The following is a 27,890-nucleotide window of genomic DNA, read 5'->3' as shown; positions in this document are numbered from 1 at the left end:
GAATTTCAGACAGTGTCTGGTGCACTGTGGGAAAGGGCATTTGCTGCCCTCGCCTCGTATGCAGCAGGGCTGACATGGCCAGAAGTGGGGCAAAGTTTATTCCTTGCTTTAAGGAGGTCAGGTGGACGATCTCTGGGCTCCATGTAGATTCAGGCTGGACAATGGACAATTAATTTGTGGAATTCACTGTGTGGGTCACTCTTTTGTTTAGATGTCAGTTTGGGCAGAAGGGAATAATAATAATAATAAGAAGAAGAAGAAGTTATTTCTATCCCGCCCATCTGGGCGGCTTCCAACAAAATATTAAAATACAATAGTCTGTTAAACATTAAAAGCTTCCCTGATCAGGGCTGCCTTAAGATGTCTTCTGAATGTCAGGTAGTTGTTTTTCTCTTTGACATCTGGTGGGAGGGCGTTCCACAGGGAGGGCACCACCACCGAGAAGGCCCTCTGTCTGGTTCCCTGTAGCTTTGCTTCTCACAGGGAGGGAACTGCCAGAAGGCCCTCGGAGCTGGACCTCAGTGACCGCCTCCTTAACTGGTCCTCTTCATATTTCTGCTTCTTCCAGCTCCGGAGCGAGTACATGCAGCTGTATGCCAGCAAAGTGAGTGAGGGAATGGCCCTTCAGCTGGGCTGCCTGGAGCTCAGGTAGGTGGGCTTGCTGGGGGGCGGGGGGGGGAGGTTACACCGAGCGCATGAGCAGCCTGCCTGCCTCTGGGGTTACACCATCACAGAAAACTTGTTGCTCCTGCAAAAGCACTGACCTGTCCCCTACTCTGCAACGGAACTGGGCGAGCTGGAGGAAAGGAGCGTTTCGTGTCTGCAGGAAGCTCCCAAAATCATGTGTGGGAGTTTGAGGGAACCCAAAAGAAAGTCAGAGAGGCCGAATAAGTACAGGAGGGATGCAGCAGAAAGAAATTGGGCCTATTTAGGATTGAGTGTCGCCACAGTGGTGCAGAGAGTGATTCCCGTGTGCGTCTCCAGAGCAATTTCAGAAGCAATGCTTGCAAAACCCAGTTGTTGTGGGGCATCCGGTCGGCCCCTGTGAGGACAGTTTGCTGGACTAGATGGGCCTCCTTTGGCCTGATCCAGCTAAAGGCTCTTCTTATGTTCTTATCATTGGTGCATGGATTACATGGTGCTCTGTTCTCACGTAAGCGTCTTCTTTGGCGATCCCTCATAGCCAAGTAAGATTGTCTTCCATAAACACAGTTTAACAATGAGTCTGTGAGTGACTGTGGAGGCCAATTCTGGATCCACATGTCCTTCCACAGTGGGGACATTGGTTTCCAGGTGGGAGTTGATCCCGGTGTGGATTTGCCAAGCGTGCCTTCCTCTTAGCACGTTTCTCCCTTGCGTCCTGAATTTGAGCGTCTTCAAATCCCATGACACCTTTGGTAAAGGCTGTTCTCCAATTGGAGCGATCGCAGGCCAGTGTTTCCCAATTGTTGGTGTTTATACTACATTTTTTAGATTTGCCTTGAGAGAGTCTTTGAACCTCTTTTGTTGACCAGCAGCACTCCGCTTTCCATTTTTAAGTTCGCAGTAGAGTAGTTGCTTTGGAAGACGATCATCAGGCATCTGCACAACACGACCGGTCCAACCAAGTTGATGTTGAAGAATCATTGCTTTGACGCTGGTGATCTTTGCTTCTTCCAGTACACCTGTGGGGAGCCATAACATTATTTGGAAATGTGGGGATCATGCCACTCCTTTTCTTCTCCCAAGCATTGGAGACCCACGTTGCTCACCAGGGAGAATCTTCAGGAGTGCAACACCCTCTGGAAAGTTTGTGACCTTCAAAATTCACATGTCACAAAATTAATGGAAAACTCTTTTTTTTTTCCAGTGCCAAAATGTGAGCTTTCCCATCATCTAGCTTGATTTTGGCCACCTTCCACCTCAGTGCTCAAAACCTCCCATTGGGGCAGCCCATCCCTTGAAGACTCAGCCCAAGATTTTGATAGTGTTTTTTTTAAAATTTAAATATGCGGATGACACATTTGCATGTTTCATTCCTTGCTTAGATCTAACTTATTTTCCTTCCTGCAGGAAGCCCCATGTGGCAAAACAAAACAAAACAAACACAAAAAACAAGGTTGTTTTGGGAAATGAGTTAATTCAAAATATCTTTTTTATTATAAAATTTTATAAATTTTCCAATTATTTTTTAACAATCTCTATCAAGTATAATTAACAAAAGAAAAAGACAGATACAAGATTCCCTTGCACCCTTAGACCTCCCTCCACCCTTCCATGGTTTCCATATTTAACATTTCTTGCCACATATTTTATATCCTCCATATTTTCCATTTAGCTCTTACAGCTTAGGTCTCTGTTAGCTCATGAGTGTTCTTTAAGTCCTGTTAAAGAGCTCAGCTGTTTACAGCGCTCTTCCAAATGCAAGATAAATTCCTTCCAGTCTTTATTAAAATCTTGATCTTCCTGGTTTCTGATTTTCCCAGTCCTTTTTGCCATCTCAACGTAGTCCAGCAGATTAACTTGCCATTCCTCTCTGGTAGGGCCCTTTCCATCTTTCCATCTCTGGGCCCACAAGTATTCTGGCGGCTGTCGTTGCACCCAAAAGATCACAATGGGTTTTTTCACTAGATTTGGAATTCTCCTGGATCACAAACACCAAGGGGAGGGATGGCTTGGCTTCAGGGCAATCAACAGAGGAATCCCAGTTAGTTATCCCTGCAGTCTGAACCCACCTGACTGATGCAACCTGCACGCTCCCTTCCCATCTAATCTGGACCATCTCTCTCTCTCCATCCCCAGGAGGTTCTACAAGGACATGCCACACAACGCTCTGGACAAGAAATCCAACTTCGAGTTCCTAGAGTAAGTAGATAACATTCTTACATGCGTGCAATTTCTCCTTGAGTCTCTTTGATTTTTAGATACAAAGTCGAGCCCTTGGTGCATCTACTCTGTCCAAGTAAGTCTGATAAATGTCATTTGGAACACTGGGCACCTTTCCAGTTAGGAGTTTGATCTGGCCTTCCACAAATTGTCATGCAGAACTTTTTTGGTTGGAAGATTAAATAAGAAGAGTTTGTTTTAAGAGCCTCTGTGCATTCTATGTCGAGCTTAGGGGTCTGCTCTTGTTGTCGCCATTTCACTTTGGTACTTTGGTGTTCTGTTAGTGCCTGCTTGTTATTAACTGATAAACTGTGGACCTCTTTGGATAACTGGGTTATTTGAGAGGCAATACCTGGGAAGGTAAACGGCGTTCCGTGTGCTGTGCTGGCTCGCCAGATGCAGCTTGTCACGCTGGCCACGTGACCCGGAAGTGTCTCCGGACAGCGCTGGCTCCCGGCCTATAGAGTGAGATGAGCGCACAACCCTAGAGTCTGGCAAGACTGGCCCGTACGGGCAGGGGTACCTTTACCTTTACCTTTACCTTTACCTCTAATTTAGGGACGCAGGTGGCGCTGTGGGTTAAACTACAGAGCCTAGGGCTTGCCGATCAGAAGGTCGGTGGTTCAAATCCCCGCGACGGGGTGAGCTCCCGTTGCTCAGTCCCTGCTCCTGCCAACCTAGCATTTCGAAAGCACATCAAAGCACAAGTAGATAAATAGGTACCGCTCCGGTGGGAAGGTAAACGGCGTTTCTGTGCGCTGCTCTGGTTCGCCAGAAGCTGCTTAGTCATGCTGGCCACATGACCCGGAAGCTGTACGCCGGCTCCCTCGGCCAATAAAGCGAGATGAGCGCCGCAACCCCAGAGTTGGTCACAATTGGACCTAATGGTCAGGGGTCACTTTACCCCTTTGGTTTGTAAAAATACGTGCATTGTCTCTTTTTTCAAGTTGTGCTTTCTACAGGTCAGTTTCATTTGTTGTGAGACAATAGTGTTGCATACAGCGTTAGGTTAGGAAGAAAAGGGGGAATGGTGAGTTGGTTAGTGTATGTGTGGGGTTTTGTGTCAGCGTCACTTGTGTGGGTTCTCTTACTATTTGCTTGTTGTATTTCCTTGGCGGTGAGAGAGGTTGAGGGTGGCCTAGGTTGTGGTTGGTTGTCTTTGCTTGGCTGTAGTGAAATTTGTTTTTGTGTGTGAGTGGGGTATGTGTGTGTTTTTGGATCAGGTTAGCCATATTGATTTGTATGCTGTCGGCGGCTTCTTGTTGTTGTCTTCTTGGGCTGTGTATGTGATAAAGGAGAACCATACTGGGGTGAAAGTGTCTTCTATTTGTTGCCTCAAATGCATTTCGAGTGAGTATGTAAAGCCCTGAAATATACTCGGAGTCGAGAGTGGATTTCATGCTCTTTATTCAGCTCATAGTGGTGAGGAGGAGGAATGGAAGTTGCCCCAGAATGTCTGCTTTATATACATTATTTACACAATGGGCCCCATGTGATTGGCTAATTGCGGGATTCTCCTGTAGGCCAATCAGGTTGCGGATTCACTTCCACCTGGAGCTGGATTGGGTGGCTCCTGCGGACCAATTAGACTGCTGCATTCTGAAGCCTATTGTTCTGGGACCAATCAGACAGCTGCATTTTGGATCCTATTCAACTCAGTACATAACAAGCCCTCTCTGCTTTCTCTTTCCCAGGAAGGAAGTGGGTCTCGATCTGTTCTTCCCAAGGCAGATGCAGGAGAATCTGAAGGTGAGACATGCCTTGGATGTCAAAAATGTTCATAGACTCATTGGAAAGGGCCTTGAGGCTCAGCCAGTCCAAGACATCTCAGCCAAAGCATCCATGGCAGATGGCCAGCCAACCTCTGCTTAAAAACCATCCAAGGAAGGACAGCCCTCAATCTCCCAAGTGTCTGAGATGCATATTAGCTTTTGGGGGAATAAGTGGAGAGGAAAGTCCTTGGGATGTTGCGTTCTCCTAGTTTCCCCAAGCTTCATGGTAGCTTCACATTTCACCCAGCCTTTGCCAAACGGGTGTCTTCCAGGAGTTTGGGACTACATCAGCCCCAGACGACATAGTGCTGGGTGCTGCCCATACGTTACTGAGCCATGTTCTTGCCTAAAATTACAAGGCCTGTAACTGCTTGAGTGCAGGATACCTTAGGGACCACCTGACCCCTTAGATCCCAGCCCAGAGCCTAGGGCTTGCCGATCAGAAGGTCGGTGGTGAGAATCCCCGCAATGGGGTGAGCTCCCGTTGCTCGGTCCCTGCTCCTGCCAACCTAGCAGTTTGAAAGCACGTCAAAGTGCAAGTAGATAAATAGGTACCCCTCCGGCGGGAAGGTAAATGGCGTTTCCGTGCGCTGCTCTGGTTCGCCAGAAGCGGCTTAGTCATGCTGGCCATATGACCCGGAAGCTGTACGCTGGCTCCTTCGGCCAGTAAAGCGAGATGAGCGCCGCAACCCCAGAGTCGGCCACGACTGGACCTAACGGTCAGGGGCCCCTTTTACCTTTACCTTTACCTGCTAGTGGTCTCTATGTGTCCAGCAGAAGCCGTGCGTTCAGTCTTGTGGGCTCAATTCTGTGGAACTCCCTCCCATTTGGGATCGGACAGGCCCCCTCCCTGTTGAACATCTGGTACCCAATAAGGAAGACCTTTTCATTTTGGCAGGCTTGTTCCAATTTTCTGAATTTACGGTTGGTTAGGTTTTTTGATATTTTTTAAAAACATGTACAGTGGTACCTCTGGTTGTGAACGGGATCTGTTCCGGAGCCCCGTTCGCAACATGAAAGGAACGCAACCCGCATCTGCGCATGTGCAGGTTGCGATTCGCCGCTTCTGTGCATGCGCATGATGTCATTTTTGTGCGCATGCACAAGTGGCGAAACCCAGAAGTAACCCTTTCTGGTACTTCCGGGTCACTGCCGGACGCAACCTGAAAAAACGGTATGACTGTATTTATTTATAGCATAACAAAAGTATAGTAACAAATGCCAAATACAATAAAATCTAGAATTGTATGTATAGGAACAGGTTTCCATACCAGTGTCAAAAATAATAAATGAATATCACTTGGTTCTGGGTAATGCAAACGGGTTTGCATTATCCTGTACGTTATTACTCCAGTACATGATAATAATAAAAACAACCCCCAATTTCTCGATAAAGACACTATCTTGTGGTCTGCCCTCTCTGGTTCTCACTGTAATAATAATAATAGTAATAATAATAATAATTTATTTATACCCTGCCCTTCCCAGTTCAAAAACTGGGCTCAGGGCAGCTAACAACAAATTTAAAACACTTAATTGTAAAAGCAGCATAAAATACAGTATAAAAACATGAATAACAATAAAATTCAAAGTTCAGAAATCAATTGAGGGAAAATCCATCTAATAAGCATTAGATAATCCCCTGGGCTAGCTGGCTGAATGCCAATGAGGAGGCCGGGGGAGAATTAGCTGTGGGGTCTCAGAGCAGGTGATCTTCATAAAAAGGGGAGGGGGAGGGAAGAGAAATAAAAGATCAGGCTGAATTCAAATTAAAGGCCAGGCAGAATAGCTCTGTCTTACAGGCCAAACGGAAGGAAGTTAAATCCTGCAGGGCCCTGGTCTCATGGGACAGAGTGTTCCACCAGGTCGGAGCCACCACTGAGAAGGCCCTGGCCCTGGTGGAGGATAATCTGACTTCCTTAGGGCCCGGGGCCTCTAAACTATGATTATTCATGGACTTTAAGGTCCTCTGCGTGGCATACCAGGAGAGGCAGTCCTGTAAAGGAGTCTATAGTCACCATCCACATCAAATATTTAAAGCATGTTTAAGCAATGTGGTTTTTCCCAAAGCCCTGGGAACTGTGCTTTGTTAAGGGTTCTGGGAAGTGCAGTTCTGTGAGAGATAACCTACTTCTCCAGGATTTTTTTTGTGGGGATGGGGGTAGGGTAGGCCCTGGACCTCTAAACTATGATTATTCATGGACCTTAAGGTCCTTTTTGGGGCAGACCAGGAGAGGAGGTCCTGTGAATACGAGGGCCCTAAGCCACAAAGGGCTTTAAAGGTCAAAACCACCACCTTAAACCTGATCCTATACTCCACCGGGAGCCAGTGCATATAAACTTCGCCGTGCATACTATGTCCCAGATCCATTCTCTCAGGGATGGTGTCCTCTTTTTTCTTCCAATTTTGACAAATAACTCTGGCAGCGGCTAAGAAGCACCACATCAATCCCCTTTCCTCTGTTAGTGCCAAATCTTTGACTTAGGAAAATTAGAAGATTTCACTGTTCATTTTAACAGGCTTCACCTTTCCTGTATCTCCTTTGCAACCGGACTGTAGGCTGCTTAGAACTGGTGCAGAGATCCTGAAAAAGAAAAATATTTATCAAAACAACAAACCGTTCTAAATTGTAATTATTAATTTTTGGGACTTCCCATAGTCTGGAGCTTGAAGCATATCTCCAAATCTCAATCCTGCCTCTTGTCCATATTTCCAAATCTCGATTTTTCACACTCTAAACTTCTTTGTCTCTGGCTCTGCGGTTCTCTGTCATGTCAGAAATCATATAATGGATCTTTTTTATTTTAGTTTTTTTTGTTTTTATTGGATTATGACTTCATATGTTAATTGGATGTTTTTTATTGGAAAATTAATAAAAACGATTTAACCAAAAAACAACAAACCGTTCTCCTCCTCTGCTTTTCTCCCCGCAGCCCAAGCAGTTCCGCAAGATGATCCAACAGACTTTCCAGCAGTACGCCCTCCTGCGGGAAGATGAATGTATCTTGAAGTTCCTCAGCACTCTCTCCACCATCGCCAACATTGACCAAGAGAGCTATCGCTGCGACCTGATTGTGAGTGTCCAGTTGCCTCTTCCCATCTTCCTTCAAGCCAGGCTATGGCTCTGTCTGTGCACACATTGCCCGCCTAAAAACGCAGCGAGGTTGTTTTCTCCCCATGTGTCGAATGGAGAGGTTTGATCTTCTTGCAGTCCATGGGACTCTCAAGAGTCTCCTCCAGCACCAGAATTCAAAAGCATCAATTCTTTGGCGATCAGCCTTCTTGATGGTCCAGCTCTCACTTCCATACATCACTACTGGGAAAACAATAGCTTTAACTATATGGACCTTTGTTGGCAAGGTGATGTCTCTGCACTGCCCTAAGGTTCCAGGGTGGGTCAGCACAATTGAAACACATCGTAAATTTTAAAACAATATGAAAATCAGGGTATAACAAAAAAAATTCCTTCCAGTAAGTAGCACCTTGGTCTCTAAGGTGCTACTGGAAGGAATTTTTTTGTTTGTTTGTTTCGACTACGGCAGACCAACACGGCTACCTACCTGTAACTAGGGTTTGACAACTTAGAATTACAAAAAAATATTGTTTTTCGGACTAGTTTCATGATTGTGAACTTACCTTGATTTTGTGCAGTGGTTACCAGCTATAACAACTTAGAATTACAAAAAATATTGCTTTTCGGACTAGTCTCATGATTGTGAACTTACCTTGTTTTTGTATTGTAGTTACCAGCTTATTTCCTTTCTTTTTTACTGTTGTTATAAATGTGTTTACAAAAAAATAATGTGAAGAATTCACGTGCAAAAACCGATCGTTAATGTCCCGGATTTCTGAAACTCCTAAACCTAGCAGAACTGTCGAAGGGAATTATGGGAGTCTGAGCCCAAATTCCATTTCGTTATCAGTGGGGGACACTTGACCAGGGTTCGTGAGCATCAGGAGAGCACCCCAAAATGACATTCCTCTCTTTTCCCTTTTCCAGCAAGGATGGAGCATCACAGTAGACCTGGTGATCGGCCCAAAGGGAATCCGGCAAATGACCAGCAAAGAAGCAAAGGTAAGGCATTTGAGAGCCAGTGTGGTGTAGTGGTTAAGAGCGGTCGTCTCGTAATCTGGTGAACCGGGTTCGCTTCCCCGCTCCTCCACTTGCAGCTGCTGGGTGACCTTGGGCCAGTCACACTTCTTTGAAGTCTCTCAGCCCCACTCACCTCACAGAGTGTTTGTTGTGGGGCAGGAAGGGAAAGGAGATTGTGAGCTGCACTGAGACTCCTTCGGGTAGTGATAAAGAGGGATATCAAATCCAAACTCTTCTTCTTCTTCTTCTTCCATAAATGCACCGAGGAAAAGGCGTTTTCACGCACTCTTCAGCATCCTTGTGTGATGCCTCTTTGTGGTTCTGCTTTGTGGCCTGGCTCGGTGAGAGTCAGAATGCATGCTATAAATCAGGCATAGGCAAACTCAGCCCTCCAGATGTTTTGGGACTACAATTCCCATCATCCCTGACCACTGGTCCTGTTAGCTAGGGATGATGGGAATTGAATGAAAGAAAGAAAAGAAGAAAAGAAAAGAAAAGAAAAAGTAAAAGAATGCATGCTATATGTGACTAGCCTCCAGCAGCACAGATGTGGAAAGCCTGCTTTATTTACCTGACAGGAGCTCAGGTCTTTCACAGGCACCCCTAAGTCATACCCCTGTTGAAATCAGCAGATGTTAAGTTATTAACTGATTTGAATGAGTCTTCTCTGCACCTGCCTTAGTCAACACGGGTGGTGCTGTGGTCTAAACCACTGAGCCTCTTGCGCTTGCCGATCAGAAGGTCGGCAGTTCGAATCCCCGCAACGGGGTGAGCTCCCGTTGCTCTGTCCCAGCTCCTGCCAACCTAGCAGTTCGAAAGCACACCAGTGCAAGTAGATAAATAGGTACCACTGTGGCGGGAAGGTAAACGGCATTTCTGTGCGCTCTGGTTTCCGTCAGTGTTCTGTTGTGCCAGAAATAGTTTAGTCCTGCTGGCCACACGACCCAGAAAGCTGTCTGTGGTCAAATGCCGGCTCCCTCGGCCTGAAAGCAAGATGAGCGCCGCAACCCCATAGCTGCCTTAGACTGGACGTAACCATCCAGGGGTCCTTGACCTCTTACCTTAAGTTATAAACCGATTTGAATGAGTCTTCTCTGAGCTTGCCTTAGTCAGATATAACCCACTGCATTCCCCTGCGGCTTGATGGAGGTAGAAACTGTCTCTCATGTCTTGTTACGCTGCCGTTTCTACGGGGATAGACGCTCAGTATTGATCACTCCTGTTATACAAAAATCTCCAAATGGGTCTGAACTTCAATGTCTAAAACTCCTGGTAGAGGACAAGAATCTAGAGATCACACTAAGGGTGGCCAAATTCCGTGCGAATGCCATAAAACTTAAGGAACAAGCTGTACTACTGAAATGATTAATATTTTAATTTTAGGTTATATTTTAGTGATCAAGATTTAATATAATTTTTAAACTGCCAGTATATCTGAATTGTCTCTGTTATACCCAACTGCAATTCAATGTATTCCTGTTGTGTTTTATGATTTTCCTGATATTGTAAGTGAGCTGGAACTGGTCTGTGACCGTGATAATAAAATTCTATTCTAACCCACTGCATTTGACCCAGCAGCTTGGCTTCTGCCAGAGGAAAGCACTAGCGAACAAAACACATTGTCAAGTACACTGTGTGGGTTGATTTTGGGGGCTTCGCCGCAGAGCCTCAGGCTATCATCCTGCGCCCACTTTTACCTGGGAATAAGCACCTGTGAATGCAGCAGGGCTTTGTAGACATATGTAGGATGCACAGTAAATTTTCATCTGCAGGATTTAGAAGCGAGGATGGGTGGGCATGAGTCAGGGTGGTGATGTTCTGCCACGCTCATCCTTTGCACAGCGCCCACCCACCCAGACTTCATTGATCGCTGTTGCAAATGAAAACTCCTTTGTTTGTTTATGACTCACTGCAGCCCACGTGCCTGGCCGAGTTCAAGCACATCAAATCCATAAAGTGTTCAGCCGCAGAGGAAGGAAAAGCTCTCTTGCAGCTGGGGCTTACGGGGAACCCCCAGGTAAGACGGAAGGAGGAGGCATTGGGGAAATAAAGCGGAAATTCATTATATATGGGGGAATGGCTTGCGGGGGGGGGAGTGTATTTGTCAAATGTGCTGGTGAAACAGGAGAAATGGGCACTGAAATACTACTGGTGAATTTTGTAGGACAACAACAACAACAGTAATTCATTTATTCCCCAGCCACTCTGGGTAGCTCCCAACAGAATTAAAAGCACAATAAAACATCAAACATTAAAAACTGTTGTGGAAATGTGGCACGACAAATGTATTCTGCCCGGACACTGAGGTCCAGCGCCAAGGGCCTTCTGGCGGTTCCCTTGCTTTGAGAAGCCAAGTTACAGTGGTACCTCTGGATACGAACGGGATCCATTCCGGAGCCCCATTCACATCCAGAAGCAAACGTAACTAGCGATGGCACGTCTGCGCACGCGCACTTCGCTTTTCGCTGCTACTGCGCATGCACGTGACATCATTTTGAGCGTCTGCGCATGCGTGAGCGCCGAAACCTGGAAATTACGCGCTCCTTGAACACGCTCAACATGAAGCATATTCAACCTGAGGTATGACTGTACAGGGAACCAGGCAGAGGGCCTTCTCGGTGGTGGCGCCCACCCTGTGGAACGCCCTCCCACCAGATGTCAAAGAGATAAACAACTACCAAACTTTTAGAAGACATCTGAAGGCGGCCCTGTTCAGGGAAGCTTTTAAGGCTTAATAGGTTATTGTATTTTAGTGTTCTGTTGGAAGCCGCCCAGAGTGGCTGGGGAAACCCAGCCAGATGGGCGGGGTATAAATAATAAATTATTATTATTATTATTATTATCATTATCATTATCATTATCATTATCATTATCATTATCATTATCATTATTATTATGACAACAAAAATGGAAGGATGAGAAAGTGAGGACGACAACATGGGCAGATGTGTCCTTATCTACCTCTCTGTTCAAGGAGAGAGATTGAGATGGGCAATCTGGTGCCCTCTAGCAGTTGCTGGTGTAAAACTCCCATAATTCCTGATTATAAACCATGCCTGGTGCTGGCACTGATCTGGAAAACTATAGCCACAGTCCTTGGACTCTTTGGTGTTCTCCCCCAGGCTGACAAACAGACACCCTCTCATTATTATTATTATTTTGCTTTGCAGTCTTTGGCGATCAAAACAGCCTCTCTTGCTGAGGCGGAGAACATGGCGGACTTGATTGATGGCTACTGCAGACTGCAGGGGGGGTTGGACACCTCTCTCATCGTCCGTCCCAACAGAGGTGAGAAAGCAACCCCTTGAGCCTTGCCAAGCCTTACCATCTTCACCCGAGGCCATCCTCCAAGTCCCACCACCATCTGAGGTTGGGCAGTGTGTGTGTGTGTGTAGGGAGTCTTCTTGGCTGTGACACCTAGTGGGTGGAACACCCTTGCCAGCCATGCCTTGCCCAGTGCCCACTCTGAGATGTTTCTAGTTGCGTGTCGAGACCCCACAACCACGCCCTCACAAAGAATAAGACACCAGGACACAGATATTATGTTAATATTGCTGGGCAAATTTTGGCCACAACTTTCTTGATTACAGACTGTGAGTGGTATTGGCTTAGTTTATAGCAGCAAGCCAAGAGGAAGATCTCCAGCTCACACCAGTGTTTAAATTGTTCCCGGCCACACACCCCAGCCACTGGATTAGCCGGACGTGGCCAGGATCCCCTGGGCAATGGGGTACTTTGCCCCCCGCCTTGGAGGAGAGGTGGTGGCCACGCGGTCCACCACAACTCCTCCCCGCAGGTAAGTGGAGCGGATTTCCAGGTGACCTGTGCTTGCCTCCAGGTGCAGCCCTGATCCGGATTTGTTTTCACAAAATTTGCGCTTGACAGGCTAGACAACGTCACCATCTAGTGACCCAAACATCCTATGAGAAAACAAAATTTGCACTGGAAAGCGCAGGATAGCAACCGCCAGATGGCAGTGTCGTTGCAAAAATGTTGGACGAACAATTCCTACTCGATCTGAAAGCTCCCTTTTTATCTGCCCAGATATTCCAACATCGCACACGGCCCGCTTTGATTGCCTTCTTGTGGTCCAGCTGGTTTACTCAGCGGAGACCCTGCTGAATTTTATTGTATTGCTTTGTTCTTATACCTGCCTGTCCTCCTGGGAGGAAGTGCTAGAGGGCGGTCGATAAATCCCCTAAATAAATAAACCTTCAGTGAACATGCAGTGACTCCCCAGTGAAGAAAAGTTGCAGCATTTGGGACTTTTTAACTTAGAGGAAAGGCAAGAAAGAGGCGACGTGGTAGAAGTTTATAAAATTGAGCGTGGCGTGGAGAAAGCAGACAATCTTGCCCTCCTTCCGCATAACACTAAACTCCTGAATATTCAGTGAAGCTGAATGTTGGAAGATTCAGGACAGATCAAAGGAAGCCCTTCTTCACGCAGCATGTAGTTGGACTATGGAACTCCCTGCCACCGGAGGCAGTGATGGCCACCAACCTAGATAGCTTTAAAAGAGGATTAGATAAATTCATGGAGGAGGAGGGACTATGGGAGATTCTGACTAAACATCAGGAAGGACTTTCTGACAGTAAGAGCTGTTTGTCAGAGGAACGGTCTCCCATGAGACGTGGTGGACTCTCCTTCCTTGGAGGTTTTTAAGCAAAGCTTGGGTGGCCATCTGCCATGGATTCTTGAGCTGTGATTCCTGCCTTAGAGGGGGTTGGACTAGATGACCCTCGGGGACCCCTTCCAACTTGACGATTCTATATCAGTAAGAAGGTGGGCTGGCGTCGTCAGGCCGTGAATGCTTCCAGGAGGGGGTGCAATTGACTGTTCCAGAATCCAGATCAGAGATGCCTCGTGTTTGTTTGGTGGGGTGGATAATGGGACCGAGCAAACAAACACCTGGAAGAAGAATGGGATGGAATCAGTGGCGTAGCGTGGGGGGTGCAGGGGGGGCCGGCCGCACTGGGCGCAACATCTGAGGGTTAGGGTTAGGGGGCGCAAATCCACGGGTTAGGGGGCGCAAATCCACAGGTTAGGGGCACAAATTACTTGCCTTGCCCCGGGTGCTGACAACCCACGCTACGCCACTGGATGGAATAAGGGAAATCTACTAGTCCCTGGTGATTTGGAGGCAAGAAAAGAAGCAAGCAAACCCATCTGTCAGCAGTAGAGAGATGGGGAGGCTGAGCCCAAGCTTTGAATTTCGCATGTGCTCTCTTGATGTTCCTTTCCTTCTTCCTTCTCCACAGAGAATGATAAGAGGATCAGCCTGCCCCAGGTCCCAGTACAGTAAGTATGAATCCTTCTAACCTATGGTATTATATACCTGTTGTCTTTGTCCATGGAGTTTTCTTGGCAGGGATACTGGAGTGGCTTGCTGGTTCCTGCTCCAGGTGGATCACGTTTGGTCAAAACTCTCCACTATGACCTGTCCATCTTGGGTGGCCCTGCACAGTGTAGCTCGTAGCTTCTCTGAGTTATTCAAGCCTCTTCGCCACGGCAAGGCAGTGATCACCGCAGATGGTGACAGCAGTCACGAAATTAAAAGATTGCTTCTTGGGAGAAAAGCAATGACAAACCTAGATAGCATCTTATAAAGCAGAGACATCACCTTGCCAACAAAGGTCCGTATAGTTAAAGCTATGGTTTTCCCAGTAGTGATGTATGGAAGTGAGAGCTGGACCATAAAGAAGGCTGATTGCCAAAGAATCGATGCTTTTGAATTCTGGTGCTGGAGGAGACTCTTGAGAGTCCCATGGACTGCAAGAAGATCAAACCTCTCCATTCTGAAGGAAATCAGCTCTGAGTGCTCACGGGAAGGACAGATCCTGAAGCTGAGGCTCCAAGATTTGGCCACCTCATGAGAAGAGAAGACTCCCTGGAAAAGACCCTGATGTTGGGGAAGATGGGGGGCACAAGGAGAAGGGGACGACAGAGGACGAGATGATTGGACAGTGTTCTTGAAGCTACCAGCATGAGTTTGACCAAACTGCGGGAGGCAGTGGAAGACAGGAGTGCCTGGCGTGCTCTGGTCCAGGGGGTCACGAAGAGACGGACACGACTAAACGACTAAACAACAACCTATGGTTACCAGATTTCTTTCAAGGAATCCGGGGACACTTTCTTTTTCTCTTTTCTTTTTCTTTTTTTGAATTACATGCTTTATTATTTTAGGAAAGGGTTGCCCAGAGTTCTTGACCTTTTTTGGGGGGGGGCAAAGTTTTCGAGCGTGCACCTTGACACCAGGCAGGCGGAGAAGCCCATCTGTTTGTTGTTGTTGTTTAGTCGTTCAGCTCCGAGGACCTTCTGGTGGTTCCCTCCCTGTGAGAAGTGAGGTTCCAGGGAACCAGGCAGAGGGTCTTCTCGGTGGTGGCACCTGCCCCGTGGAACACCCTCCCACCAGATGTCAAGGCAATAAACAACTATTTTACTTTGAAAAGACAACTGAAGGCGGCCCTGTTTAGGGAAGCTTTTAATGTCTGGCGCTGTATTGTTTTTAATATTTGGTTGGAAGCCACCCAGTGTGGGTGGGGAAACCCAGCCAGATGGGCAGGGTATAAATAAATTATTATTATTATTATTATTATTATTATTATTATTATTTACCGGAGACTCTTTCTGCCCTCAGGCACATAGAGGAGAGGAGGTCCACGCTGAGAGAGAGCTTCAGTGGGGGTGAGTTGAATCCTGTCTTCGTGCCATCCGATCCATGAGGACTGGCTGCTTCAGGAAAAAATAAAACGAATTGCAAGTCGAGTCAGAGAGAGCTTCAGCAGCTTCGATCCATCTGGAGGAGCACTTCTTCAGAGAGTCGGTGGAATTATGGAAGCACCCTTCCCTAGAGGGTGCCCACCCAAATCCTGTTGTCCTTCTTCCACCTGTGACCCAATAGGTTGCACAGGTTTACAAAGCATTACGAATTCTTGCCAGATCTTGTTTGGCCAGAGGCAATAACAAGGGCAGAAAAACCCATGTACACATCATAGATGATGCCTCTCTCTCTCACCTCCTTCAACTTTTTTGTTTTGTTTTTCTATTTCTATGCAAGTTTTTATTCAAATAAATCCCAAAGCGGCTTACAAACAAAAGATAAAAATAACACAACCCTTTTTGGTGTGTTCTTGAGGGGCAGGTGGTTGTGGGGATGCCCTCCATTTCTGGCCTGCCTCCAGTTTTATATCAACATGTAATTAAAATACACAGTGGAATAATATTCAAACCATCCACAATTAAATCCTGCACCCATTAAAACAGCATAACAATTAAAATGGGCTGCTTTGTTCCAGATTCTGATATTTATGCCGAAATTCCAGACGAAGCATCCCGGCCGAAATCTGGAGGTAGGTACAACTTCTGGACCACTTGCAAATTAATTCTGCCCTCTTAGGAATGAATTGAGGTACAGGAGAGGTTGATTGGCTCCGGCATCCGTTCCAGGGGTGGCCAAGGGGGTGCCCTCCAGATGTTTGAGGACTGCAGCTCCTATTGCACCTGGCCATTGGCCAGGCCAGCTGCTTTGACTGATGGGAGAAGGCATTCGACAGCATAGAGAGGATAGCATGTTGGCGACCCCTGATCTCTACTTATGTGGTTCACAAGAAGAGGCCGTATCACAATATAAGATGCAAAGCTTTCAATGAATTTTAGTGGCTTCTCACAGGAACAATTTCTATACAATGGGGACTGGGTAGGGCATGGGCAGTCCCAGTAGGAAATTTCCATCGCTAGCCTAAATGCAGAAAGCCATGCAATATAGTCATACCTCGGGTTGAAGTAGCTTCGGGATGAATATTTTCGGGTTGCGCTCTGCGGCGACTCGGAAGTAACGGAGCGTGTTACTTCCGGCTTTCGCCACTCACACAGACAGTCAAAATGATGTCACGCACATGCATGGAAGCACCGAATTGCAACCCGCAGACGTGTGGACGTGGGTTGCGTTCACTTCTGGATGTGAACGGGGCTCCGTTCACATCCAGGGCTCTGTATTTTTTAAAGCACAAACTTAGTGCAGAGTCTACTTCTGAACTCAAAGAAGCCAGGATTTTCAGGTTGCTGAGTTCTGAGTCCACTATGGCTACACAAAAACACACATCTGGCAACTGGAGCTAAACAGGTCTTTATGCATTCCTTCATTACATTTACATTTCACCTCCCCCCCCCCAAAAAAAATGATTTAAGTTGTGGCATATTTGGTTCTCCCTCTCCTCATTTAACCTCCACAACAACCCTGTGAGGTAGATTCAGCTGAGAACAGTTATTATAGAGGCTTTAGCGAGCCTGAGCAAACGCATCCGCTGTGAGTTTAAAAAGGGGAATGTTACTCTGCTAAATTGTGAACTTGTTAACACAAGTTGGAAAGGCTATAATCAAACAATATACTCTCTCCTACATCCCTGAACATTCCCACACCTGCAAGGTTGGCCAGTATGATTACTGCCAAATTGCAAGGTTTTGAAAGAGAGTGATTTGCATAAGCCTACCCTAGTGAGTTTGTGGCATCGCAGAGGTGAGATCTGGGTAGAGCATTTTTTCCTGCAGCAGAAGCGTGGCCCTTTAACCACTGCACACTGCCACCAATCTACCCCCTATGCCCCCATTGGGCTGGCAGTTGCTGGCAGGCAAAACAGTCTCCCCAACACCATCCTTTCTGGTCTATACTGATGGAAGCTGTTCTTTTTCCTTCGTTTAAAACTGGTGTGTTGTTGACGCTTTCTCTTCCACAGCTCAACAGTTCGTGATCTCCCGGGAAGATGTCGTCCTGGGCCGGATCCTAGGAGAGGGTTTCTTTGGCGAGGTCTACGAGGGCATTTACACCAACGAGGTGAGCCATCATAGAATCATGGACGGGACCACAGGGGTCGCCTAGTCCAACCCCCTGCAATGTAACAATCCTTTGCCCAAGGTGGGATTCAAACCCACAACCTTGGGATTAAGAGTCTCATGCTCTACCTAGTCAACTATCCCAGGACTTTGAGAGCAGCAGGCTGCTATACAACATACCATCACTGGAGATCTTCCAGGCCACAGGCCTACCTAGGCTTGCTAAGCCTGTGAATTTGGCTCGCCAGGCCTTCTTGGGCAAACCATGTCCAATTCTAAATCACCTGACATCATTTGAAATCAGGCGCAGAGATCTCTTAATCTTCAATCTTCGCAGCCAATGCCACAGCGCTAAGACTGGAGACGGCGCTGTGACACTTAGAGCTAAGATCAAGAGGTGAGACTCTGCCTGCTCTCTGGCCGTAAACTGAAAGAGCAGGAAGCCTTTTTCCATGCGTCCAATCTTAGCGCTGTGGAACTGCAGCACTGATTTCAGAGATAATCCTGCGTTTGTGCCTTTTGCTATCCAAGAGCAAGTAGGGGCATGTCTCTGATCAGCGCTAAGACGGGAGGCAAGCCTCTGCCTCCTTAAACCGCCTGATGTCATTAGAAAGGTGATTGAAAGGTGGGTGTTCCTGCCCACCTTTAAAAATAGGGATTACTCCCCAAAAAATGTTTGCATTGTGAGGAAAGCTCCCCGGCTATGCCTATGGGCAATGGCAGGCTCAATGGAACTTCCATGTTCAGGGGGAGTCTATCTCTTAATATTGGGTTGTGAGGAGGCACTGTTTATTCCCTGTCCTGCTTGTGGGCATTCCTGGTTCCCAGCTCCCATGCATTTGACTGGATTTAAGTCAGCCAGCAAACCCTGCCGTCTGCCCTGCTTAGCTTCAGCCGAGCTTTGAGTCTGCCTCTCGTTCCAGAGCGGAGACCGGGTCAGCGTGGCCGTCAAGACCTGCAAGAAGGACTGTACAGCTGAGAACAAGGAGAAGTTCATGAGCGAAGCAGGTACGAAGGCAGGCAGGCACTGGTACACTAGGGACAGGAGGAAGGTGTCCAGAGGAGGGTGACCAAGATCAAGGGTTTGGGGAGCCAAGCCATATGAGGAATGGTTGAAGGATCTGGGGGCATTTAGCTTGGATAAGAGTCCAGTATACCTGAAGGAGCATCTCCACCCCCATCGTTCTGCCCGGACACCGAGGTCCAGCTCTGAGGGCCTTCTGGCGGTTCCCTCACTACGAGAAGCCAAGTTACAGGGAACCAGGCAGAGGGCCTTCTCGGTGGTGGCACCTGCCCTGTGGAACGCCCTCCCACCAGATGTCAAAGAGAAAAATAACTACCAAACTTTTAGAAGACACCTGAAGGCAGCCCTGTTTAGGGAAGCTTTTAATGTTTAATAGGTTATTGTGTTTTAGTGTTCTGTTGGGAAAACCCAGCCAAATGGGCGAGGTATAAATAAATAATAATAATAATAATAATAATAATAATTATTATTATTATTATTGAGAGCCTGCTCCAAATATCACATAAGATGGAGCAAGCTTGTTCTCTGCAGCTCGAGCAAATTCAACTGGCAAGAAAAGAGATTCCTAAATATCAGAAATAACTTTCTGACGGTGAGAGCTGTTTGACAGTGGAAGGGCTCCCACGGAATGTGGTGGGCACCAAGGGTCATCTAGTCCAACCCCCCGAATTGTAGGAATCGCAGCTCAAGAATCCCTGGCAGGTGGCCATCCAACCGCTGCTTAAAAGCCTCCAAGGAAGGTTGATAGAAAGGAGTGGGTGGGTGCAGAAACTAGCCCACTGTAACTAGCCCCCCCAAAAAAAGATTACCTAGAAGGGAATGTGGGCCTCACTCAGGCTGAAAAGCCCCCTCCCCCATATAGGGAGAGGTGATCCTTTGGGTCCCCTAGCCTTGAGTCGGTCAGGGTTTCCTTTTGACCGAGCGAGCATGACGTTAAGTGCGCCTTCAATGTATCCGCAGTGCTGATGAAGAAAATGGACCACCCCCACATTGTGAAGCTCATTGGCATCACCGAGGAGGAGCCCACCTGGATCGTGATGGAGCTCTACCCCTACGGAGAGGTGAGAGGCACAGAGCCGAGAGCCAAGGAGGAAGCAGGTGTGACCCACCCAGAAAGTAGGGCATTGCTGAAAGTGCAGTAGCAGGGATCATTCAGTTTGTAACTCAAGGGTTAACTCGGTTACCCGTAAGTCAGCTGGCCAAGAGGGGTGAGGGGGTTGCTGAGCATCAGAGAAAGTCGCATGAGGTTTGGTGGGGCAGCATGTGGTCTGATGGGCTGTCTAGCTACAAGGGAGCTTTCTCTCTGGATCTACATGGGACTACCTTTGAAGGTAACCTGGAAACTACAACTAATCCAGAATGCGGCAGCCAGACTGGTGACTGGGAGCGGCCGCCGAGACCATATAACACTGGTCCTGAAAGACATACATTGGCTCCCAGTACGTTTCCGAGCACAATTCAAAGTGTTGGTGCTGACCTTGAAAGCCCTAAATGCCCTTGGCCCAGTAGACCCGAAGGAGCGTCTCCACCTCCATCATTCTGCCCAGACACTGAGGTCCAGTTCCGAGGGCCTTCTGTGGTTCCCTCCCTGCGAGAAGTGAGGTTACAGGGAACCAGGCAGAGGGCCTTCTTGGTGGTGGCGCCCGCCCTGTGGAACGCCCTCCATTCAGATGTCAAGGAAATAAACAACTATTTGACTTTTAGGAGACACCTGAAGGCAACTCTGTTTATTGAAGGTTTTAATGTTTGCTTTATCGTGTTTTTAATATTCTGTTGGGAGCCACTCAGAGTGGCTGGGGAAACCCAGCCAGATGGGCAGGGTATAAATTTATTATTATTATTAATGTTACTACAGTAGTACCTCTGTTTACGTAACCCTCTGGTTACATAAACTTCGGGATGCAAAAGTGGCAAACCCAGAAGTATTTTTCCAGGCTTTGCTGCATGCGCAGAAGTAGACCTCTGGTTGCAAAAACCTCGGGATCCAGCCGGACCTCCGGACATAGCTGTCAACTTTTCCCTTTTCTTGCAAGGAATCCTATTTGGAATAAGGGAATTTCCCTTTAAAAAAGGGAAACGTTGACAGCTATGCCTCCGGAACAGATCCCGCCCGCAACCAGAGGTACCACTGTTTTATTTTCATTATTTTCATTATTATCTTTAGCTGAATCTAGCCCTGTTCTCAACAAGCCCTGCCCCTAAAAAGGCAAAATCCCCCTTGTTTCTTTCTGCTCAAGTTACCTGCAGTTCTGTTCCAATTATTCAGTGAAGTTTATTTCCTCCCTGCCCTACTGAGGTGAGGGGGAAGGGGGATTGAGGGAGGGGTCTCTCCAAGGGAGGGGCATTTTGAAAGTGACTCTCCTCTCCCTCACCCTTCCTTCTCCCCGCTGCAGCTGGGGCACTACCTGGAGCAGAACAAGGTGTCCCTGAAGGTGCAGACCCTCATCCTCTACACCTTGCAACTCGGCAAAGCCATGGCCTACTTGGAAGCCATCAACTGTGTGCACAGGTATGAGAAGGGCACTTCGCCCCCACCCCACCCCACAGAGCCAGCCCCACAAGGGCAGCGGGAGGGCAGCACATATCGGAGACACGTTTTCACAATGCCAAACTTGCGCACCTGGGCTTCTCCGCAAACAGCCACCCATCATCTCTGAGAAATCGAGAAAGCCCAGACCTCTTATTGATGCCAGATGGACCCTACCTGTGTTCCTCTGTGCGACAAGAATGCAGAGGAGCCCTGGGTACCAGAAAAGGCATCTCAGATAGTTCCGGGGTTAGAGAAGGAATGTGGGGGATAAATCAAGAAAATGAATTGGAGGCCACCCCCAGTGGAATTGCTAGCAGAGCCTGATTGGCAGGGTGTGTGGGTCTGGAGTGGATTTGGTTACATAAACTCCAGTGGGGAGAACATTGGGGTCATGTGCAAGGAGCAATGCACATGCACAGGTGCGCTGCTCAGGCTGGAAGTCTCTCTCCCGGGAACCCCAGACGTGCACCTCAGGGAGGTCACTTGCCTCTTCTTCTTTGACGATCACCCATAGCCGAGTAAGATGGTCTTCCAAAACAGGGTTGTAGCAGTGAGTCCGTAAGTGACTATGGAGGCCAATTCTGGATCCACACATCCTTCCATAGCGGGGACATAGGTTTCCGGGTGGGAGTTAATCACGGTGAAGGTTTGCCAAGCATGCCTTCCTCTTAGCTTGTTTCTCCTTTCATCCTGAGTTTGAGCATCTTCAAAGTCCACAATGCCTTTGGTAAAGGCTGTTCTCCAACTGGAGCGCTCACAGGCCAGTGTTTCCCAACTGTCAGTGTTTATACTACATTTTAAAAGATTTGCCTTGAGACAGTCTTTAAACCTCTTTTGTTGACCACCAGCATTACGCTTTCCATTTTTAAGTTCGGAATAGAGCAGTTGCTTTGGAAGACGATCATCAGGCATCCGCACAACATGACCAGTCCAACGAAGTTAAAGAATCATTTCTTCGACACTGGTGATCTTTGCTTCTTCCAGTACACTAGCATTAGTTTGCCTGCCTTCCCAAGTAATGTGTAAGATTTTTTGGAGACAACGGCTTGACTTCACCCCCAAAGGCACACTCTTCTGTTGTCTCCCGAGACAGACAAATGCCAACGACAACAACATTTGTATCTCACTTTTCCTCCAAGAACCTTTTTAAATAAAATTAAAATTTATAAATGCGATAAGCATATAGACACTTAAAACTTTAAGATAAACTACCACAGAGAGCTGACCCAGAGTTACCACTGGAACCGAGTTTGGGGATTTTCTTAACAAACTAGTTTGGGTCGCGAGATGGTCTGCGCCTACAGATCTGTGCACAGAATCTGGCGACCATCTGGGTCGTCTTCTGATCTTTGCCTAACAGGAGAAGGTCGATTTTTTGCTTTTCCGGGAGGTCAGCGAGCCTCACCAGCAGGGGATCAATGGTCTCACTACGTGCCTCTTCATAAAAGGGACATCTAAAGAACAAGTGCTCTGGGCTTCCTATCTCCCCCAATGAACAGGCACAAAGTCTCTGAACGTATGGGACTTTTTAAAAGGCTCCTTCCAGGACCGGCGAGGGCAGAGCCGAGCTACTGGCGAGTGTAAAAGCCCTTCTTGCATTTTTGGATACAAGAAAGAAGAGATATGTTGCCGGTGCAGCTATATATCTCTCAATTTCTCCAATTTTATAGGCGGGGCACCTTGAGCAGTCCTATTGCCAAGGTCCTTGAGTTGGCTTCCGTAGTTCTCCCCGTTTTGTCCTCATAACAACCCTGTGAGGTAGGTCAGGCTGAGAGCAAGGGACTGAATGAGGTCATCCCGTGAGTTTCGTGGCTGAGCAGGGAATCGAACCCTCTTTTCCCAAGTCCTAGTCCAGCGCTCTAACCACTATGCTGGCTGTCTTATCAGTGAGCGGTAGATGACCCAGGGGTCCCACCATGGCATGTGTACTCAGGCACTTCTGATCCACCCCCCCATCATACCTATTGCCCCCCTCCACCTCCCAGAAAAGGAGTGGCCAATCTTACTTTGTCACCTGCAGGGACATCGCTGTCCGGAATGTACTGGTGGCTTCTCACGAGTGCGTCAAACTGGGAGATTTTGGACTCTCCAGATATATTGAGGATGACGAATATTACAAAGGTAAGGAGCGGGGGCTGGGGGTGTTCCAGAGCTCCAGGCTGAATGGTTATATTTTCTGAGAATCCTCCGGAAAAAAAATCTCTCAAAGGACCTGTTGATGGCATTTTACCATTGTACTGTTGAGAGTGTATCAACTTATGGTCTGTGTGTGTGGTTTGGGAGCTGCACAGCCAGGGGAAAAACAATGCTGTCCAGGGTTGTAAAGACTGCAGAGAGAATAATTGGGTGCACTCTTCCCACCTTAGATCAAATCTAAGCTTCCAGGTGCCATAAGAAAGCTGCAGAGATAGCGCAGGATAGTGCGCACCCCGGAAATGATCTCTTTCAGCTTCTGCCTTCTGGAAGAAGGTACAGGGTTATAAAGACAAGGACTAGCCACCTGAGAAACAGTTTCTATCCAAATGCGATTTTGGTTTTAAACGCAGTGTACGGAGTCTCTATGGGAGTATATTGTATTTTAAAATGGGGTATCAGAGTTTTTAGGGGGCTAACCAGGTTGGGATAGCAGGCTTGTTGGGTTTTAAATGTCTTATGTAGATTTTTCAATTTCGTTGTTCTGTATGGGACAATGACGATAAAGATATTGTATCGTATCATATGAATAGATCAGCGCAAGTCAAATGTGAGTGTATTGTACTACCCAAAAAAAGTCTCAAAGCAATTTGCAGTACATATGCAATGCCATTGAATATGACTAAAACAGTACAGCCGTACCTTGGTTTTTGAATTTAATCCAAGCCTCGTCGGACATTCCAAAAAATGTTCGCAAACTGGAACACTCACTTCCGGGTTTGCAACGTTCGGGAGCCGATTTTGTAGACAACTTAGGCGTTCGACTACCAAGGTGCGACTGTACGCAGTATTCCCCAGAACGCAGTGTAATGTAGTCTCTGTGGGAGTATATTGTATTTAATTATGGGGGATCAGAGTTTTTAGGGGGTTAACAAGGCTGGGATAGCAGGCTTGTTGGTTTTTGAATGTCTGATTTGGATTTTTTCAATTTCGTTGTTCTGTATGGGACAATGACAATAAAGATTATCGTATTGTATGTTGCATACATGTAATTAAAGTCCACCTGGCCATTGCTTTGTGTTTGCTGCACAAGCTGAATTTGACCCTTGCTGGTGCATCGAAAAGATGCCCAATTCAAGTGCCCAACATTTCGAGTGCAAAGGATTGGCGCAGTAACACAGGAAGCCGCCACATAATTGAGCATGTACATCGAAGCTACAAACATGAGTCTGACCAAACTGTGGGAGGCAGTGGAAGACAGGAGTGCCTGGCGTGCTCTGGTCCAGGGGGTCACAAAGAGTCAGACACGACTAAACGACTAAACAACAACAACATCTTAGCGCAGTATTTTCTACACTCCCTAGCAGTGACTCTCCAGGGATTCAGGCAGGTGACAATCACAGCCCCACCTGAAGATGATGTTGGGATTGATGCTGAGACCATCTGAAGGCAAATCTGATGTTCTGCAGCTGAGCTACTGGGCTGTCCCACCAAAAATATTGGGTAACCCGACTGGAAAAGGCCTTCACCCAAGGCCTTGGGATGTCCCTCCCAGCTGGAAGAGGCAGTTCTACGTGAGGCCAGCTCCTCTGGCCATGTCAACGCTGTAGGGCAGTTCAGCTTGGCCTGCAACCTGGTTCAAAAATGTGGGGTGCAGTTTGTTTATTTGGGAGAATGCTTGCTTCCCGTGTGAAGGTTTGGAGATCAGTCTTGAGCATCTCTAGTTAAATGGGTTGGAAGTCCCAGGACCAGAAAGGGTCCCCAAACAACCATTGCTCGTATACACGGGTATTCGGTGGTGGGTATTTGGGGACGCGGGTGGCGCTGTGGGTTAAACCACAGAGCCTAGGGCTTGCCGATCAGAAGGTCGCAGTTCGAATCCCCGTGATGGGGTGAGCTCCCATTGCTCGGTCCTTGCTCCTGCCAACCTAGCTGTTCGAAAGCACATCAAAGTGCAAGTATATAGGACTTCCGGGTTAGCGCCAACGACGAATGGTGGAGTTCCTCCGATCAGAGGAATGGGCTCCGTGGAAATTGGGTCTTCCCGCCGCGGCGAAGGCGGGGGCCCGCTAGAAATCCCAGGCGGAGAAGCCTGGGAACGTGGGGTTCGGCAGAGCACCAAGAGCGCCTCCCCTACTCACGAGGAAACCCCTTTTTGGGGCTCTGGAGTGAAGTGGGGTGAGCAGCACGCTGCTACGAACCGATCGCTATTTCCATGGAGGGAAGCCGCGCAGCCATCGCCGGAGAGCGCTGACTTTTTCCTGATGACATTTGGACTCTAAATCAAGTACCCGTGAGTAAAAACGGAGAATTGGATCAAGAAATTTGCAAAATTTATGAATTAGGCACAAGCGGGAAGGTTTAAACAGGAAGTCCGCCTTCCGCTTTTTGTATATAGACTGAAGCAAAGACCTTGCAAACCAACAGCCTGGAAAACTGCTTTAAAGTTGGAAATTTCCTGCATCCACAACTAATAAAACCCCCTTGGGAGCAGGAGAAAGGGGGGGGGAATTTGACTGTTTAATCCTGCAGGAGGAGAGTAAAGGAATTTAAGTTTCCATCGTCCCAAACCTGGGGACGGGGTGTCGGGACAGAAATTGTTTGATACGTCCATTGATTGAAAGTGGAGTGCTTTGTCAGATAGTTAAAAAAAAAAGAAGAGAAACAAATTAACTTCAACGCTACCTTCTGCATTTCTGTATTTTAAAGATACAAAGTATTTGAAAATCGAAAGGATTTGAAATCGAAAGTAATCTCCTTTGTTGGATACATTTTAAAAATAGATACAAAAAGAAACTGTGTCCCCTAGAGGGAGCCTGTCAGTTTGTTGTTGTAGTTTACTTGGACTTTACAGCTGCAAGATTTGGATCGTGGGACCAGCCGTTTGACCTTGAACAGAAATGTGTTGGAAGGAAGGTTTAGTGTCTGCCCTTGGCATGACAAATGCCTTGCTGGAGCAGCTGCATGAGAAAATGAATTTGATGCATGAAAAATTGGACTTGATGAGCGCTGTGGCCAGCGAATATGATTTAACAGGGAATAAGGATAAAGAAGTTATACAGCGACCAACTCAAGAATCTGGTTTGACAAGGCAAGTCCAAGGGCAGATGAAGAAGGAAGAGGCAGTGATTACTCCTCAAACAACACAAATGGAGAAATCCAAAGTCCTGCAGGAACAAAAGTTACTGCGTTGGAAGATTGAACTTGGAGAGTGCTGGGAAGTGTTTGAAGTCAAGGAAGCTCTTAACTCTAGTGGGACTATGAAACAGGTGAACAACTATCTTTTGGATAAATACTTTTTGGATTACAAAGATGACGACGGGGAGAGGGACTGGGGGGAAGGGGCCAGTCTGAACAAGGAAAATGGAAATTATTACCGGATGGAACCCTCCGGAGACCCACTCCCCAAGAAGCTAACAATAGACAAAGAAGTGCGCAAGCACAAACAAGGACAAGAAAATGTGCAGAGGGGGCCAAGAAGAGACTTAAGGGCCTCGGATATAAGAACACCAGATTGATGGACTGGATGTAATGGACAGAAAGGACTGACATGACCCGAAACCAGGAAGAAGGGACGTTGGATAAAAATTAGAGATATCAAGGGAAATTCTTTTGTTAATTTTGGAATTAGTGTAACATTAATGAAATATCAGGGAACATGCTGGAAAGGAACCAAATTGGCTTTAGCAGAAATGATTTAAGGAGATATGAATGAATATGATGTAAATTTTGAAACTTTAAGATTTTTAAGATAAGATAAGGTTAAAAAGATTAAGGTAAATTGAATAACAGATTATATTAAAAGATGGAAAGGTTATGTTGAATTAATTGATATGATAGATTGTGAAGATTAATCATTTAAATTAAAATTGAGAAACATGGGAAGAATTTGCTGGAATGACGAATCAAGCTAGAATACAAAAAGGGAGGTGTGAGGAGGTTCAAGAAATAAGCAAATGGAAAGTTGTAATTTGAGATTTGTATTTTTCTTTTTTCTTTTTTGGCTTTTTCTTTTTGTCTTATTTTTTGCTGTGTTTTTCTGATTGTTTTGTTTTTGTTTTTGTTTTGATGAAATTCTGAATAAATATCATTTAAAACAACCAAAGTGCAAGTAGATAAATAGGTACCGCTCCGGCGGGAAAGTAAACGGCATTTCCATGCGCTGCTCTGGTTTCTCCAGGAGCGGCTTAGTCATGCTGGCCACATGACCCGGAAGCTGTATGCCGGCTCCCTCGGCCAATAAAGCGAGATGAGCGCCGCAACCCCAGAGTCATCTGCAACTGGACCTAACGGTCAGGGGTCCCTTTACCTTTATGCATACGCTTGGCCTGAAGTGAGGCCTCTAGGACCCGGAATGACAGCCGGCTGGAGGACGTCCATACTGCAAAGCCATTTGATTTGGGGAGGGCATGCAAAAGGTCTGAGGTCCAATTCCTGACATCTCCAGATAGGACTGCGCAAGGTTCCCTGCCTGATAAGCTTTATAGCTGCTGCCAGTCAGAGTTGCCAGTACTAAGTTAGATGGACCAATGCTGGAGTCAGCATAAGGCAGCTGCCCTTGCTCCTATATTTGGGGGCCACATGGAGATGGTTGGGGGTAGATCTTTCTTAGAGATGGCTCTCCTACCTTCCTCGTTTCTGA

At 47.1% G+C, this 27,890-nt stretch overlaps 1 protein-coding gene across 10 annotated transcripts in view; it reads left to right on the top strand.

Annotated features, from left to right (window-relative positions):
- Positions 1-27,890, top strand: part of PTK2B (protein tyrosine kinase 2 beta) — a 120,702-nt gene that overhangs the window by 66,683 nt on the left and 26,129 nt on the right. For all 10 annotated transcript variants that reach the window (XR_014545816.1, XM_083604990.1, XM_083604991.1 and 7 more), the window contains 15 exons: positions 569-648; positions 2,782-2,844; positions 4,560-4,614; positions 7,572-7,712; positions 8,639-8,713; positions 10,647-10,748; positions 11,902-12,019; positions 13,991-14,030; positions 15,370-15,416; positions 16,028-16,081; positions 17,465-17,562; positions 18,485-18,569; positions 19,546-19,646; positions 20,979-21,094; positions 23,136-23,236. Coding sequence is in view for 9 of the 10 variants with exons in the window: in XM_083604990.1 (XP_083461116.1) it covers positions 569-648; positions 2,782-2,844; positions 4,560-4,614; positions 7,572-7,712; positions 8,639-8,713; positions 10,647-10,748; positions 11,902-12,019; positions 13,991-14,030; positions 15,370-15,416; positions 16,028-16,081; positions 17,465-17,562; positions 18,485-18,569; positions 19,546-19,646; positions 20,979-21,094; positions 23,136-23,236 (1,276 nt within the window). In the remaining variant the exon portion in view is untranslated. The remainder of the gene's footprint in view (positions 1-568; positions 649-2,781; positions 2,845-4,559; positions 4,615-7,571; positions 7,713-8,638; positions 8,714-10,646; positions 10,749-11,901; positions 12,020-13,990; positions 14,031-15,369; positions 15,417-16,027; positions 16,082-17,464; positions 17,563-18,484; positions 18,570-19,545; positions 19,647-20,978; positions 21,095-23,135; positions 23,237-27,890) is intronic.

Source organism: Podarcis filfolensis, assembly GCF_964270895.1.
Source record: "Podarcis filfolensis genome assembly, chromosome: 3".
In the NCBI taxonomy this organism is placed as follows: Eukaryota; Metazoa; Chordata; class Lepidosauria; order Squamata; family Lacertidae; genus Podarcis; species Podarcis filfolensis.
This window is presented reverse-complemented; position numbering and strand designations above follow the sequence as displayed.